Below are 17464 nucleotides of genomic sequence, written 5' to 3' on the forward strand. Positions count from 1 at the left end.
TAAAAACACTAAGAGGACACTGAGAATATTCTCAAAACAGTGCATGTCTTGAAGTAATTTTAAATCTTAACAGCACGAATGAACTTCTTCTAATGAGCTTTCTTTTTTTCATATGAAAATTTCGGTCCCYGTTTCCTTCGGCTACAGGAGAATGTCCAGAATCCTTCCTTGCAAAGCACCTATTGCTTTTAAAAATGTGTTTTCCTCACCACCTTTGGTTAAATTATTGGCCTCTTGAATGTTTGTTGAATACAGTCAACATGTCTTCAGGAATTTGTTCCTTATGTCACAACACACTGCGAGATGTGAACTTAGAAGAACTTAATTTCTTAGAAGAATGCTGCAGGTATAAGTCTATAGTCATTCATGTTTCAGATACTTTACAGATTCTCAGACTGCCTCATAAAATGATTTAATAGAAGGATCACAGAGGTGTGTGAATAGAATGAGCAGAGGCATGTAATGTTTTCCATACATAGGCCAACAAAATGCAAATAAAATGAAGCAAGATTTTCAGCTTCAAAAAGAGAGCTGACAAAAGGGGATACGTTAAAGGTCTGAAATCATTAATGAAATGGTGATTAAGAGATGTTACTTACCCTTAACTGGCATTGTATAAGCTGCTTAAGTCACATGTACCATTTAATAACAAGGAAATTCATATTTATCCTTCCTGCTTGAGGAATTCTTTCTYGTCTTCACAGAAAGGACCTAAATCTTCCCTTAACTTACCGCACAGTATACAAAGCAGGGTGTATACATCCTTATCAAAGGGTAATCTGAGGACTCTTTTGTTCAAATACTATAAGAATAAAAATCTACATACACTCCTAACTTATCCTTAAATTACCTCTGAGGAACAGCCCAGAATTTGAATATTTTATGAAACTATCCAGTCTGGTTCAAGTCATCTCTTACAGAATTGGCAGCCATTTAGCAGATGAAAAAGGAACAAACCTTAAATTCTAAACACAAATTTTTAGCTGTATTATACTTTTTTTTTCTCCAACCGTTACGTTTTTACAGTCACACCCCAGTGCAAAAAATGTTATCTCCAATTATTATGGGAATATGGGAGTATGTATTAACAGATGTTAATTCTGGTTTTATCTAGCTTAGTCATGTGGGGAGAGGTACACAACATGTAATATCTGACTAATTTTCCAACCACTTAATAGAAATCCCATCTCGGAAGATAAAGGAAACTTCTAAGTATCAGAGCAGTGAACATCCGGAATGCCCTTTAAAAACGTAATGGGGGCAAATAACACACGTTTGAAGATAAAGTTACAGATTATGAGGAGGCTCTCAGAGAGCTGATGACTCAACTGATGATATGCATGAATTCTTCCTRATGATCTATTTTACACTTCATTAAACTTTATATTTAACAAGGATCCATTCTTACATGGTTTGAAAAAATCTGTATTTATATATAACACTAAAATACAGAACTTTCTGAAGATGAAAAATAAAGGCACATTGTAAATTACCTGTGTTTACTAAAATACTTTGATTTTACTATAGAAATATTCTTCATTTAAACAATGTGCTCAATTAAACTTCAAGTGGCACAGTGTAAGTAATCTAGTACATATATGAAGAGGTAAATAATGAAGAGATCTTTCCTGCTTTCCTGATATGCTAGAATAAGCAAAAAGTCCTAGACAGTCCTAAACATCCTAAAAGCAAAGTGCATCTCCAAGAAACTGTTACCTAATAAAGTACAAGTACCTCGGCTAATATTCAGGAATGGTTCTTGTCTCAAGAATACTGGGGCCACCCCCATTAAAAGTCTACAGCCCTCAGTAAAATCTGGGTAGGGTTTCCCTTTTGTGCTAAGTGCAGTCGGTATGGATGCCAGCACCCCCACAAAACTCCACAGCAAGAAACACACACCTATAGCGGAAGCACACTAGACTTRCGTGGTATTCCATACATAACATGCTGTAATTCATCCTATTTAGTAACAAAGCTTATACTACTCCTTTTTACAATTCAAAAGRGGGGATGAGGAGAAAGTTTGCCAGTTCTTTGTATATCTAATTTAAGCAATGGAAGAACTGCAAAGAACTTGGGATATATTTGGAATTTTTTGACAGATGAAAAGCAGCATAAATATAAATCAGTACTTCCTTAAACCCTTCTACAATTTCCACTTCAGGTTATGATTTCATATACTCAAATACTACAGTTGAAAAATAATCATTTCCACTGACCACACTGCAAATTTGTGTGTCATATAGCCATTGTACCAGGCTGAAATGCAGTTGTTGGCAAAAAAAAAAAAAAAAAAACCATACATCTCTTATGCACCATAGGAAGTCTAATTAGGAGTATTTCAAATATCTCTATTGTCTTAGAACAAAAATGGATCCAACAACTCACCTCTCTTTTCTCTGTGGACTTCTTCCAAAAGTTGTTCTTGTTTTCTAATTTGTTTAAAGAGAGACTGATGTTCAGACTCCTTAACCTGTGCCAAGTGCTTGAGCTGTTCTCGGCTCTGCCGTAGGTAGCATCGCAGCTTCTTTTCCTTACTTTCTCTCTCCTTCACCTCCTCACACAACCACTGAAGCTTAGTCTACATTCAAAAAAATATGGATTGTAAAAAGGAAAGAATTCTAATAAAAGTAGCAGGGCATAAGTGTTACCTAAGCAAATTGCCTTTGGATTGCACACAATATTGTTAGGCAGTAATATAAACAATAAATTGTTAGGTAGTAATAGCTACCTTATTTGTAGCTATTATTGTGTAACAATAATAAAAGAGGATTTTCAGTTATATTAAAAGGGCATTGCTCGACTCTCAAAAAGCCTCAAAACGCATACACATATTTTAGCTGATAACCTGTAAATGGAGAAGCAATGCATGGATTTTATATTAGAAGCATAAACTTGCAGGTATATGTATGGAAATTCACACTGAATTACAGTGTATATATAGACCCCAAAAGATATTCCCTCATCTCAGAAAATCTTTCTCTCTCCATGTTACAGTAAAGGAATTCAAGCATTCAACTGCATCAGAAGTCACAGTAATTCTTTATGGTCAGCAAGAGGCAACATTTAAGATTCATTTAAGAGGGAAAAGAGAGCTCATAAATAAGATAATTTATGATCAATATAGTAAATGTAGCAGTATTAAAAGAAGACTACAAATGTATATTAATGACTCAATTCTTTAACTAGAAAAAAAGTCCTGTGTCACTCAGGCTCAAGTATTAACATACTCTGAACCCAAAAAGGCAAAGATACTATATCACAGAGACCCGGGGCTCAAGGAAAGAAAATGAGATATATTCAGTTTATTAACTATAGGTCTGTACTTTTTTTTTTTCCCTGTACCAGGTTACAAACTTTTTTTCTCCCTAACTTCAAATATAAGCTATTTTACACAAATGTAGCAGATCTGGACATCACAAAACAGTAGGAAGATTCAGACTAATGTCAAACTCTGCCACCCACTGACATCTTCCTGAACAGTGTGACARATAGCAAAGTAATTCTTCCCCTTAACAATTTATGTAACAAAGGTAGACAGAGATACTCATGAAATCTAAGCAATTTAAATATACAGAGAACAAAGCACGCAAAAATGAAAATTAAAGAAATATCCCTAATATGTTTTAAACTGCATGAAATGGTAATCAAAATATTACTTGCAGACAGAAATTTTTATGAATAATACTGGATGCAAGCTGTGTATTTAATAGTAACTTTCAGAAGTCACTTCTGAAAGGCTATTTGTATAAGAAGCAAATTTGTAGCTTCTAGAAAGTACAGCTACCCAGTAAGAAGGATCAATAGCCAGATGAAGCAAACAAGCCAGTTCTGAAAAAGAGACAATTAGCAACTAAYTCATTTTCAAAACCAGCTGACAATGTGAACAGAATACTTATGTTAAGAAAAGATCGGTACCAAGGTAGTTACTACAAATTTTCCCTCCCTTGAACTAGATGCAAAAAAGAAAGGGGGAAAAAATAAGACAATTGCAGCTTTTAAATATTCATTTGCAGTTGTAATTACCAGAAATGGAAGTGACTACCTACAGTAGCAAGATATTTTCAGATTTATTTCTTAAATACCTATCTTTTTCACTTTTCACATATGGAGTACGTAAACATAGACTAATGAAATATGGATTTTAAGTTCTCATTCTTTCTAGTTTCACCTCTGCTAGTTAAGGAATCTTATCTGACAAATATAGGCTTATGAAGTGCTCTTTGCCAGGTCTGTAAAGCACATACATCAATAATCTTCATCAATAAATTAGCTTACAAGCCAACAATTTAAATTTGTCTTCAAGAGGTAGRGGGACAGAGTTACAAAATGAAAATAAAGGTTAGATATTACCAGTAATCCCTCTAAAGATGTTTCCAAGCATATATACATGCCATTATAGGATTCAGAAACTTGAAATGAAGAAGGAAAACAGCTCATTTTCCAAGAATACATTCTAWTATTCTTTAGAATTAATAAAGAACAGTCTTATTTCAAAAAGATAATTTCTTGTCTTGTTATAACCCCAAAAGAGAAACTTAAATCTCCTGGCTACATTCTCATGGTTTTTTTATCCCAAAACAATTGACAGAGCRGGAAATGCTGATCTAAAGACTATACATATATTAATGGAAATTTTTGCAAAAATCTGGCTATAGGTATCTTTGGATAGAATCATATTCCAGGTTTTGTAAACAGTTGAAATAATAATCTATGAGTACCAAAACTGCTGCTGTCAAAGGAATGCTGTTCTCTTTTGCCTCTTCCCCTTTGCCTTTCCAAACACTTTCTACTGAGTAATTATAGATGTTGGATACTAGCTTATTCAGTAGAATTTTGGCAATAATCATTTCAGAAAGAAATCGGTATTACCTTTGTTTCTGCTAACCAGCGATGAGGATCATTCAGCAACGTAGGTGTAAGTGATATTGCCTATGGGGAATTGCGAGAGAAAGGAATAGGCATAGAAAAAGGAATTAGAAACACAAAAGAAAGATTCTTCTACTTAATAAAAATCCCCAGATAAATATTCTTTGCTGAGAATCCAATCCGGTAATCATATCTACAAGTGTTTTGAAAGAATTGCTTAACTATGAATTAGTCATACTTAAAGGTAGATTTTGTTTAGAGACACAATAAAGTAAAAAATAAGCTGTTATATCCTGAATTTTAATATACTTTTAAGAGTTACTACACTGAAAAGTGTCTGGCACTTGCTTAGAAACTACCTTTTCATCAATATTAAAAAAAATCTGTTTCTTTAACACATATTTATAAAGTATTAAAAGGTGGCAGGACGAGACAGTTGAGGAAGCAGTGAAATCTAAACCAGCGAGCAGGTTAGAAAGCATTTTCATCTCTAGCTTTTATTTTGGAAAAAAAAAAGAAAAAAGAAAAGAAGCACAGAAAGGAAAAATAAAAAGGAAAAAAAAAGAACTTTAACCTGATATAAGATCCTTTCACACCAGCACACAAAACAAACTGACAAAAATTACTGGCAAAATAAAACAGTAAACACTAGGAGGCAGATCCTCCTAGTCTCTCACTCCAGTGCATGGCAACATGCAGTTCTACCTGCTAAACATCAATCATCTTACTTTTTATAAGTTATCTATACCAAATATGTCTTCCTCAGATAACAATGAASAAATTCTACTACAAGTATCCAAGGAGATAACTACAGGAGACTTAAACCTTAAAATTACTTTGAATTTCTCCGCAGAGTCTCGGGAAAGAATTTCACAAGCGGCATCAATTTCRTTTCCTATCATTGTTAGGATGGATTCCTGTTCCATTTCGAAATGATGCAGCTGATCTTTGAACTGCAGTCTGGCTTCATCCATCCTTCTCAGATGATCTTCATTGCTAATTTGTTTAWCCTGGAGCAAAAGAAGCAAAGCAAAACAAAGAAATTCTTACATTAATAACATACCAATACTTCTTTTTGTCTTAAACTCACACTGACCTCACTTGAGCACTGAGCTGAGATCTTTGCCATGTAATATAACACCTTCTTATCCTATTCATTTGTTCCTCTCTCCAGTGCCTTTATTCACTTGCAAATCARTTAGGTAGAAACTGCTATTGAATCCAAAATCATCAACCACCAAAGCCCATTTTCAAAGTTAAAACCACACAATATATCATAAAATCCTTTTTCATCAGTAGATAAAAAGCCCACAAGCAACACTATTCTTTTCATCTTTATTCTTAACACAAAGATCCCTGAAACAAAACTGTATTTGCAATCTATGCTCTCTCCAAGAAAAAGCATTCAAAGAATAATACCTGAGAGTAGTGACCAGGGAGAGGAAAGCAAAGCATTTCATATTGTGATACAATGCCTGAAYAACCATTAAATATGATGTAATATGTAATATTTACAAGCAGTCTCTTTACCTTATCTACACCCAAAATTAATCTCATTAGGTTTTAAACTGAACACCTATTGTTATTATAAATGAAGTACACAATATCAAAGTAAGAGTTTAAAATTAAATTGAAAAAAATCCACAAAGTTCACAAAGAATCTACAATGCCCATGAGCATCTCTATTCTGATGACTGTTCAGTGTTTCATGAGCAGTGAAGGAAGAATTCTCTTGTACTGGGCTAAGATAAATGATTATATGACAAAATTTATTTTTAAAAGAATGAGAAATTATTAAATTGACRTACAGCTGTAAGAACTTTACAGCTAAAGGCTCAGATATTCTTTTTTTTAAAAAAAAGGATATCATGGAAAAATTATAAGCAATTTCTTGCAGGACRCAAATTTGATCCTTTATTTAATTTACACATCAAATTAAATTTGTCAAAGATGAGAAACAATCTTTCAGTGTTGGCAATAAAATCTCTATGTACAGAAATACTCATCTAAAATCAGAATGTTGCAGAAGAAATTTAACCTATAAGGAGCATTGCATACAATATACTGACATAAATAAAAAAACCATATTAAAATGCAATGTTAGGGGACTAATCATGTAAACCAAAAATAAAACTTTAGAAAACAAAAGAGTTCATTAAAAGATGAAAGGACTACAAAAACTCTGGATTTACCAGAAACGCTGAAGAAAAATTAAAAGTAGTGAGAATGCTGGCAAATACCCAGCAATGGGTATCCAACACATGGATAAGCTGAATAYTAAGCAACAAGATGGGCATGTATCTCTAGAAAAAAAAAATGACAAACAAAAAAACAAGAACAACAACAAATAGCAGCAGGATCAAAATGTCTTTGGAAAGTTTGAAAAAATCTGTTTGTCATATTTKAAATATTCAATCAGGAAATAATTTTCATAAAATTATATATACTTATATAAAAATATAAAGAAACAGGAATTTGGTAGGATATGTTAGTTACCCATATTAGAATTACGGAATGCAACAGGATCAATATTCCTTGCCTGTTGAGGGATATAATCCATGTCCTGGCTAAAGCTCTTTCATCTTATCTGATTTATATTTATACACGTTCTTTAGTTTGTTTGTTGTATTTGTAAATAAATTTGATTACATTTGAAAAGATCTGAGAGACTAACAARTTAGAACGAGAAAAACAGGTACACTTACCTTTTCCTCCAATTCTTGTTTTACAAACTCATATTTTTGCCTAAGTTTTATATTTTCCTCTTCATTCTGGGTTAATTCTTCTGTCAGCTTATCATACTCAACTTTTATCTTTTCCAGTTGCCGACATTGAGCCTTGACTATATTTTTCTCTTCTGCAAGCTCCATCTGATGACAATAGGAGAACAAAGACAGTATTTGAGCTATTTGAAAACATTCCCAAACTGCAGACCATCAGGTACATGGGATGCAATCAGGGATGAATGATTTTATGTCATTTTTTTTACATTTAAGTTACAGTAAGTGTAATCATTTGTATGAAAACATAAAATATATATTAAGCAACTCATACAGTCAAAACTCTTGTATGCTATGGCCTCATATGACTGGTTTGTGATTAACTACTGTAACAACTTATTAGTGCTGTCAAAAAAGCTAAACAATATGGATTTTTCCTTTACAATCTAGAGAAGTCAAGCACATTATCAACAACAGAAACCTAGAGTCCAAAATAAGATTGATTAGTTTAAAGGAATACTGATGTCTGCCTGGTATGTTGCAAAATTCTGCAAGGCCATTCAAGCCTAGCACAATTCAAGGTTTTTAAGAGCAGAAAATCGAAGTCTCAGATTCTGCAGTATAACTCTGCTACACTCATCAGCTGACATCATCTTAAGAAGCCTGGTGCTTACACAACTTTTCCACTACCAAATTCATCTGGAATCAGAAAGTTTATAGCTGTGTCATTTCATTTTAAGGCTAAATATTAAACTCACAATTGCAAGGAAAAAGCTTCAGGGAGTTTGTATTCGTAATGTCTACAAATCTGTGGGTTTGGGCCTATTTATGTAATGCACAACATATAAATGTAATCACTGAAAACTGACTGAAACTGGCAAATTTGCAAAATTCATCACATTAGCTATAGAATGCAAAAAATACATAAAGCAAAGAAGAAAATTATGCATATATTACTTGAAAATAATTTCAGATTAGTGTATTGTGAGTCCCAGTTACACACAAAAATAAACTGGTGGATTAAATTCTTTCCTGAGGAAAAATAAGTAATTCTATTCTTCCAATTACATCTTAAATATTAATTTTACAGAGAAGAAATWGAAGGGGAGAAGTTTTATAAATTAGGTTAAAAAATAGAACTCATGTGAAGAATAAAATCTCCTCCAAGGGCTAATTTAAAGAAAGAACTTTAGTGTCCACAAAGAGAAGATTCCAGTGCCTAAAATGTTTACTATCAATACACCTACAAAGCTTTGTATCCTCTTCAATCCTTTCTGATGGTAACTGTACTATAAARAATTTGCAGACAGACAGTCCAGTGTAGCACTACAGAAAATCATAGAAAGGTAAAGCAGAAAGTATCACACAGRGCCTACAAGAGAGAAAGAGCTGTAWGGGATCACATAGCACTTCTTTTTACAAGCTGAGCAGTAGCTGCTCCTGTAAACACAGGGCTCCGCACCTCTATYGTCTGCAGCTCACTCATAGAAATTCTTACTTGAGCTAAGATTAGGCTTCAGGGTCATAGGAAAATTTTATATCTTACCTTTATTCCCTAAGCAAAACCAACTTAAACAACCCTTATAGTTAAGTTTTCATTATTAACAACTTTGGTACAATGTAACATATTTTGCCCGACTTTTGTATATGCTGTGGAAAAAGGCTGAGGCACAAAATAAGGTCAAGACTGCCACTGTAATGGCAACCAACAATCATTTCTGGGCTTATAAAATATTTACCAGCCTGATAGTAAGTTTCACAAATAAAGTTTTTGCTAGATTTCCCTAACCTCAGTCTTCAAAATAACAATATTTTAAACTGTTTGTTAAAAAGCATGCCAAGTTCACCTTAACTTGGAAGAAAAGTCTGCCCATTTTTACTTGGCATTTACTTTCCAAGTAAAATCTAATTGCAATGAGGAATTCAGGCAAAAAGGAACAAAATCACCAGTGCAATGATTTGTCTTTATCAGATGCTCCCACAGGTTGTTAAGATTATATTTTTCAGTGTACCTACAGCCAGCCTTTGATAAGTATCACACTTCGTCATTTTGTGCACTCATAAATAAAGTTGCCTACCCTACTATCTTACAAAATCCATTTCCCTCAGGTATCCCACTCTATAGACACGGAGCTGTAAAAAAATGCATAAAAACTAAAAGTCCAAGGAAGTCATGTTTTCGCAAAACAAACACAGAAAGTATATTTTCTTAATATCAGGCTTTGGTACAACATTCACTATCAATATTCATCCCACCATCATGATCATGGATCACATTTTGGTTACTTTGAAACTAGAAAGAGCTTTTGACCTAGATTTATTATCAGCGTATGTTTTTACCATGAACTTCCACAATGACCTGCAATAGAATACATACATTTAAAATATTTTAAATCCAGTACTTTGTTAACTTCATCATTCAATAGAGGAAAAAAATGGCAGTACACTTATTCAGAATACCTTTAACATTCTAATCTGAGCCTCTGCATCATTTTTTTCTTGCTTAAAGAGCTTCATCAACTCCTGAACATTTTGCTCATTTTTGATTTTAACGTTCTGTAACTCCGACTTAAGATCTGCCAACTCCTGCTGGTGAACTTCTCTTTCCATCTTCAGTTGCCTGTTAGCTGAAGTCATCTCCTGATGTTTAGATTCCTGCTGCTTCTGGAGATCGGAGAGGGTCTTATGTAATTCCTTTTTGGCTTTCTCTTCTTCTGCTATTCTGTTTGTCAGTTCCACACGTATTGCACTTAAGTTTTTTACGTCTGCTTGCATTTCTAAGAGTCTTTCCTGATCTTTTACATGGATCAAGTTAGTGGTTGCAAGTTCTCCTTCTAAATGTTCCTTTTCARCTTGCATCTGATTTTGTACCAAGACCTGCTTTTTCAACTCATTCTCCAACTTATATACAGTACCTCGGACTTCTTTGATTTCCTCCTCTAGAGATATCTGGTGAGACTTCATCTCCTTCAGCTTTACCTCTTTGCAGTGGAGTTCCTCTTCCTGCTGGGCCCTCTTAGTAAGGGCATCATTCAGTTCCTTCTGAAGATTTTCTATTTGGTGAATAGCAGAGAGAAGCTGACTTTTGAGATCATCTTTTTCCTTCAGGGCCTAGAAAATACGAAAAAGAAATCCATGGCATATGTGGTAATTCAGAAAAATTGTTGGAAGACACTATCCAAGAAAGTAACACATTTTGCTCTGTGAAAGTACAAAACATTTATTTGATATGAGTTCAATTCACATGTATGCAACTTTTCTTAATAATTTAGGCGTAGAACAGGTGTTCTTGAAATTAGATCTGTGCTTAACTGACCAAGGCTCCTGAGTTGGGACAATTCTTTAAACTTTCTGCTTGAATCAAGATGGAATTCATATTACATCTGCCACAAATCACATCAAAACACATATCTTTGTTGCTATAACAAAAGTGATAAAGAGACTAGAAGATATTTTTTTGATGCATCATACAAACTATCGGATTTTTTTAAACTAGCTTAAAGAACTTCTTTAACTTCTTTACTTACACAGAGCAACAAAAAATTCTTTTTTTTTTTTTTTTTAAGGGAATGAGGGGCAGGAGAGGGAGTGACTCCTCCCCCTCCCCCTGGGAAAATAGCAATTTTCAACATTCTGATAACTAATCTGCAAATATTTGGAACATATTTCATAAATGCAAACAACTCCTGGAATCCGATTATGAAAGTTTGCCATCACCTTCTTGAAGGTCTGTACCGGAACCGAGGACATCACACGAGCATTTCTTCTCTTGCCTTTTTTTTTTTTTTTTTCCCCCTCAGACATTGAATTGTCTATATATTTCAAAGTCAGCTAAATTAAATTCATCTAGTTCACTGAAGCTTATCACAAAATTTTGCATCTAGATGGTTTATACCCTCATACGGAAACAGTCTGTGATATTGCAGAGGACATGAAGTGTCATTTGTGGTTTTTTTTCCTCTTCCATAATGACTTGCAGTTTATTTGATATTYGATATCCTCCAATAAAGAGATGTTCTTCAGATGTGAAGAACTCATCTCAAGTTTTTGGCAACATTATGACATGACAAATATATTCTTTTAGAATAAGAAACAAGATTGAAGCTGTTTTTTTTTAAATGGAGGTAAAACCAAAACAACTGCATTTAACATTTGTATGCATTTGTTGTAGAAAATGTTAAGAACAAAGGAAAAAAACACGTCAATGAATCTTATGTCGCAAATCTAAATGGAATTTCAGTCTTAAATAGCAGGATAGCAGAAACCATGGAGCAAGCTAGGGAATTCAGAAGAGAAATAGCAACCCCAGGAGGAAGGACATTTTAGATCTACTAGAAYTTATTAACTTCCGTTAAGGATTAGTCGCATTGTGGCTTCTCCTGTAGTTTTGACTGTACTTGCATATACCGGATATATAACAAGCTGAGAAAAATATTATTAAATTAGACAACACAGAATGAATGGAAACTGACCACACTGCACAATGTATATCTGCTGAAAATTACGATCTTTGAGTAAGACAAAGTAGATCAGGTCTATGAGATTTAGTAATTTCCACATGGAATGCATGCCACCCAAAAAATACGTTAAAAAGGGGTGCACAACACTATAAAAATGATTTTAAGCCATACAATACCATACACTTCAGCATCATGGCATGCAGATTTAGAGTAATGCTCATGACATGAAGCTTAGCACTATCCTGGCCATGATAGGATCAGACATCTTTTGACCCAGCCCCCAGAAAATGCAAAGAAAGACGGATTCACTACAAAGAGAATGATGCTTTGACACGATGCATAACTTGGAACACGAGTTATAACTTAATGTGATTAAAAGTTTATGAAAAAATGTGGCACAATTTCCTCAAAATGTTAACTAAAACCGACTTAAATACTTATGCAGTTAACAGTATAAAAATCAACATTAGTGAAGAAACTTTCCTTTCATTTTTACAAAATAAAGCTTTGGATAAGTGCAAAGACTGGAATAAATTGCAGATAAAATACAGAATTTGGAACTCTCTACTTGAGAGCTTTTATATCAGTTCATCTCAGACCAATAATAACTAAAAAATTGCCATTGATTAGCTGGTTTGAAGTCCGCCAAGAAGCTTCAGTTGAGAATTTAAGGTAGACTGTGAGTCACAGCTTACATAAACTCCATATCTTTAATTCTAAACAGCACAGAAAGGGTAAAAAAGACAAACAAAAAATAAACACAGTCACAAATATTTCTCTCACCTGACTGTTCTTGTTCAGCAGGTCATTAACAGTTTCATTTTGTTTTTCCATCTCACGATCCAGTTTCTTACATTTCAGCTTCCACTGCCTGATGGTTTCCTGTGCTCTCACCTTCAAGTCCTCTTTTTTTTTCTCTGTCTCTAACCTAAGTGCCTCGGACTGCTTGAGYTCCATGAGGTACCGCTCTGCTTCCTTGGCGCTCTCTTCAACTTGCTGAGCCAGCTCAGCAGACTGGAGTTCAGTTTGCCTACGTCCACTTTCACAAGCTTTGTAGGAATTTTGTATTTCCTTCAGCTGGTCCAGCATCTGCTGCTGCTGCTTTTCTCTGTTTTCCATGTCAGACATTAACACCTGAAATTAGAGTAACAAATCATRAAAATCCAAACCTTAAAGATACACACTAGGAAGCCTCTCCAAACAATAGAGTGATGCTTAAATTACATCCCTATCTAAAATATCAATGGCCTAAAAGATGGTTTGACTATCAGTGAAAATACTGTTAACCTATCTGCAGTGGTTTAAAAAGAAAAACAAAAAAGTCCCATAGCTTTTCATATTATATAACAACATCTCGCATGGTATTAGCATGTGATATAAAATACATTCTTATTTTATCCCATATCTTATTTATTATTGTACCTCTTCTAGTTGTTTATTTCATTGTCCATCTGTGCAAGAAGGAATCATTGACCAAATCTTACTATTTGATGTGCAAATACAGAATAAAACAAGAGKCACAATAAATACAGACAAGAGAAAAGAAAAATAGCAAGGAAAGAAAACAGTCAGCAGAACAGAAATCAGTATATAAACTTATACGGAAGCATCAGCACAAGGGTAGTATAGAAAGATCTGAATAGCAACAGACTACAGTAGCTTGGTAGACTTTTCTAAAACAAACTGCAAGTTATTAGCTTGAAATGCAGCAAGCAGAAGTAGTAACACTGAACTGATGAGTAGGATCACGAGGAATGGATGAGGAACGTACTCAAAACACAGTAAAATAAAAAAAAAAGAATGAAGCCAAGTACTTTAAAAATAGTGGCATATATTGAACATCTGGCTTTATGAGGAAAGTCTCCTAAAGTCAGGAGTTCCTGACATCCTCCAAGTCTCATAATGTCATGAGGCATCCTCATGAACCTRCCTCCAAAAGTATACTCAGAAATCAGTTATCGATGCTGCACTACCAAAATTGAATTTTATTAAGCACGTCAAGTAGAAATTTATATTAGCATCCTGTATTTCAGGCCCATCCAGACTGACTTCATACCATTTGATATATTCATTAATAATTTAGAATGATTTAAGATGTCTGCTCTGTAGTCAGTCTAAGATGCTATTTAGCTTCAAGGGACAGAAATACTTTAGAGAAGAAGTCAGTTTTCAGAAGAGCTTAAACAAATTAGAGACATAGTCTGAAATAAACAGGATGCCATTCAGAATAGAGAAGGGAAGAGTACTTTGCCTAGGAAAGAGTAATCTACTTCTCAGACATAATATGTAGAATGACAGGTTCAATAAATGCCCTGCCACATTTTTTTTTTTCTTCCTTAGAGAGGCCATAAATCGTCAGGAGTCTTTTCAGGATAGCATTTGCTGTCCTAACAGCAAGGATACATGTGCACTMTGCCCACAGGAGGGGGACAATTGCCACAAGTAAGAATATCAAGCATATCAGGGCAGTGTTTTATTCATACCTCCAGAAAAAGAAAGTTGTTCAATGACTGTCTGAAAGGGGTATAACACTTAGCAAAGTGTGCTGTATTACACAGAATCACAGAATGGTTGAGGCTGGAAGGGACCTCTAGAGATCATCTAGTCCAACTCCCTTACTCAAGTAGGGACATCTAAGGCATCCATTAGGTGCATGGAAGGTTCATGACATATATGAGCACACAGAGCATACATATAAATGAAATACTGTGAAAGCCCAGCAAGTATGAGGATGCTTCGTGGAAGCGAGCTGTATTTGAGGACAGGTCAGGTATAAGGAGTTGCCCTTCGGTCCTGTATTGTCCCTCTTTACTGTTCATGTGCTGCATTGACACTACTTTTTGCAGATGTGTCGGCACATAGTATACAGCTAATGCGGAACAAAACTCCATTTAGCAATTTAAAATATTATATAAGTTTTAATTCCCCTTTTTTGATTTTACCAGAATTAAGACTGTTTTGTTAGTCAACACACAGACTGTTATCACTGGAAGAACATTTTACTTTGCAGTACTGAGTTGTGGAAGTACAATTCTAGAGTTTCATTTTGCAAGGAATACTTCAGCCATTACTTGAAAAGGAATGGAAATTATAAGCCATCTCTGCTACTAGTAGTAGTTGATAATTAAGCTGGATATATAGTATTACACTTCTCAATCCGATATGAAACCCATATTTTATTTTACAGTAGCAAAATATTTCACAACCAATGTTTATGCTTGCATTCGACTGTGATGGTCAATGCCAAATACTCTCAAACAGCAACATTTAGGGACAGCAGTGCCCTTCTCACTTCTTAYTGTTAGGCATCAAATGCTAAGGGACCCAAATTTGTACATCACAGCAAATGGGTACAGCCATAYCTCAGGGTGCAAGGAGGATGATAGACACCTCACTACTTTAGCCAAAATTGTTCTGGCAACTTGATCCATTCAGAAAGGCTGTTCTACCCCTATTTTAATGCCTCTCTAAAACTCCTACTTATTTTGACACAGAGTAGAGAGTATATAGCACAGAAAACACAACATACCATGTATTCAGTGCAAAGTTCCTCTTAACACTTAGAAACAGGTGAAGTTAGGCTAGAAAGAAGGCTAAGACATTTGGCACAATTTACTGTAATTCAAAACCAAATGCCTTATATCAGTTATCATGTGCAAACATCCCACAATGATAAAATACAATAAACCACATTGCACCCCACTGCAGTAGTTCTATTAGTCACCTAAAGTAGACCTGTCTATAATTTTCTCCTTCATCCCTTTTCTTGCCCTGTCTCTCAGTACAGTCACTGGTTTCTAATAAGAATCACTCTGCTTGTCATTCTGTTATGACTTTCAGCAGTGCTGTCAGGAACTTAATTATTTCTCTTACTAATCTTTGCTGAATACAGAACTCTAATATTAGTTTATTCATCACAGTCGGATCTGCATCTCTCACCATCAGGATGTATCTAACCATCAATAACCATTGATCCACAAGGTCTGAAGCTTTCACACAAGCACAACAGGCTCTGAAGGTTAATGAAGATTGGTAAGTTGAAGAAGAAAGTGCAAAATCAAATAGAAAGATAAAATGCATACATTCTGTCAAAAATCCTATTCCTTCAGTAAAAGATACATTGCACAAAGTCAGTTTTATCCATATTTTTCCTAAACAAAGATAAAACAGTTTTCTTAAGGTTGATACGTGGTTTTATATAGGTTTAATTCTTTTCACTTTGACAAAGATTGCATCTATAGCACTATTTTTGAATTTAAAAGCTACTGACACAGCAATACAGTTATCAGCTGGTTTGTGGGTGGCAAGTTACGATTTTCTCTCACGAGTATTTCTTTTATTTTAAAACAGTGTTACTGCTTTTCAGATGACCTAATTGACTCAAACTGAACATTATTGACTAAACACTYCATCTTTACAGAAGAAAAAACATAAAAATGAGTTTTAATGAGGATAAAAATAAATGAAGACTGAGACATCTTTATTATGGATAGATTCTATTCTTAAATAAACAAATCTTTTTCCCCTCCAAGCTAGCAAGCTTTTAACAAAGTAATCTTCAGCTGTTATGCACTGAGTAATAGGGTAACTCTTTTGACATAGTTCGAACAAGAAATCTTTAGCGAATAAAATGATTTCATAAGCTAGACAATGTACCATAAAGTTTGAACCACATATTCTTTTAGGTCTATATTCCCTAACAGCTTGGAAGAAGAATGGCATGAGTGTCAGTGTTCAGTGCAAATATTCTTCCCATATATTAAAGATTTTAGAAAGAGCTAAAACAAACTAAAGAAAATGCTGACAAGAGCCAAAGACACTATAATGGCTTTTCATGTGCAAATCTAGTTTCTTTGCAGAAAGTAAAAAATTTAGAAGTCATATCTCTTTAGACATACTCACTTCCTATTGCTTTGGAGTAACATGAGAGTTTGCAGACACAAATGGAGAAAACAGAGTATTTATATTTTATCACTAAAATTCAGGCATTATATGTTTAGCTTTTATCGATAACAGCCAGGTCTAGGTTATTTCCAAGTAGTTCCATAAAGAACAATACACTTAAAATAGTTATATATGTTTGCAACGTCTAAATATCTCGGAGAAGCAAGTTCAGGTATACTCACTCCTAACCATGAGTTCATGTGTTTAAAAATAAATAAAAATACATAATACATTTTACCCTTCCCGTTTTATATCATGCTGTGATTTTATGGCAAGCAACTAGGACTAAATGTACAACTCGGAACATAAACTGCTGAAAACAATGCCATTTAAATAAATCAAAAGGAATTTATATCATCACATGTACATGCACCAGAGGTAAGGAGTCACATCCTTCCCACTAACCAAAGACAAATTACACTCAAATCAAACATGACTGGTCACTTCCAACTGGGATTCTGACTATCTGAT

At 34.3% G+C, this 17464-nt stretch overlaps 1 protein-coding gene across 1 annotated transcript in view; it reads right to left on the reverse strand.

Annotated features, from left to right (window-relative positions):
* Positions 1-17464, reverse strand: part of CEP128 (centrosomal protein 128) — a 91830-nt gene that overhangs the window by 49485 nt on the left and 24881 nt on the right. Inside the window, exons 12-17 of the mRNA XM_026048312.1 lie at positions 12833-13183; positions 10050-10700; positions 7575-7739; positions 5706-5879; positions 4873-4932; positions 2389-2581 (exon numbers count right to left, since the gene is read on the reverse strand). Coding sequence (XP_025904097.1) covers positions 2389-2581; positions 4873-4932; positions 5706-5879; positions 7575-7739; positions 10050-10700; positions 12833-13183 — 1594 coding nt within the window. The remainder of the gene's footprint in view (positions 1-2388; positions 2582-4872; positions 4933-5705; positions 5880-7574; positions 7740-10049; positions 10701-12832; positions 13184-17464) is intronic.

This window comes from Nothoprocta perdicaria, unplaced genomic scaffold, assembly GCF_003342845.1.
Source record: "Nothoprocta perdicaria isolate Ctin4 unplaced genomic scaffold, notPer1 scaffold_53, whole genome shotgun sequence".
Taxonomy (NCBI): domain Eukaryota; kingdom Metazoa; phylum Chordata; class Aves; order Tinamiformes; family Tinamidae; genus Nothoprocta; species Nothoprocta perdicaria.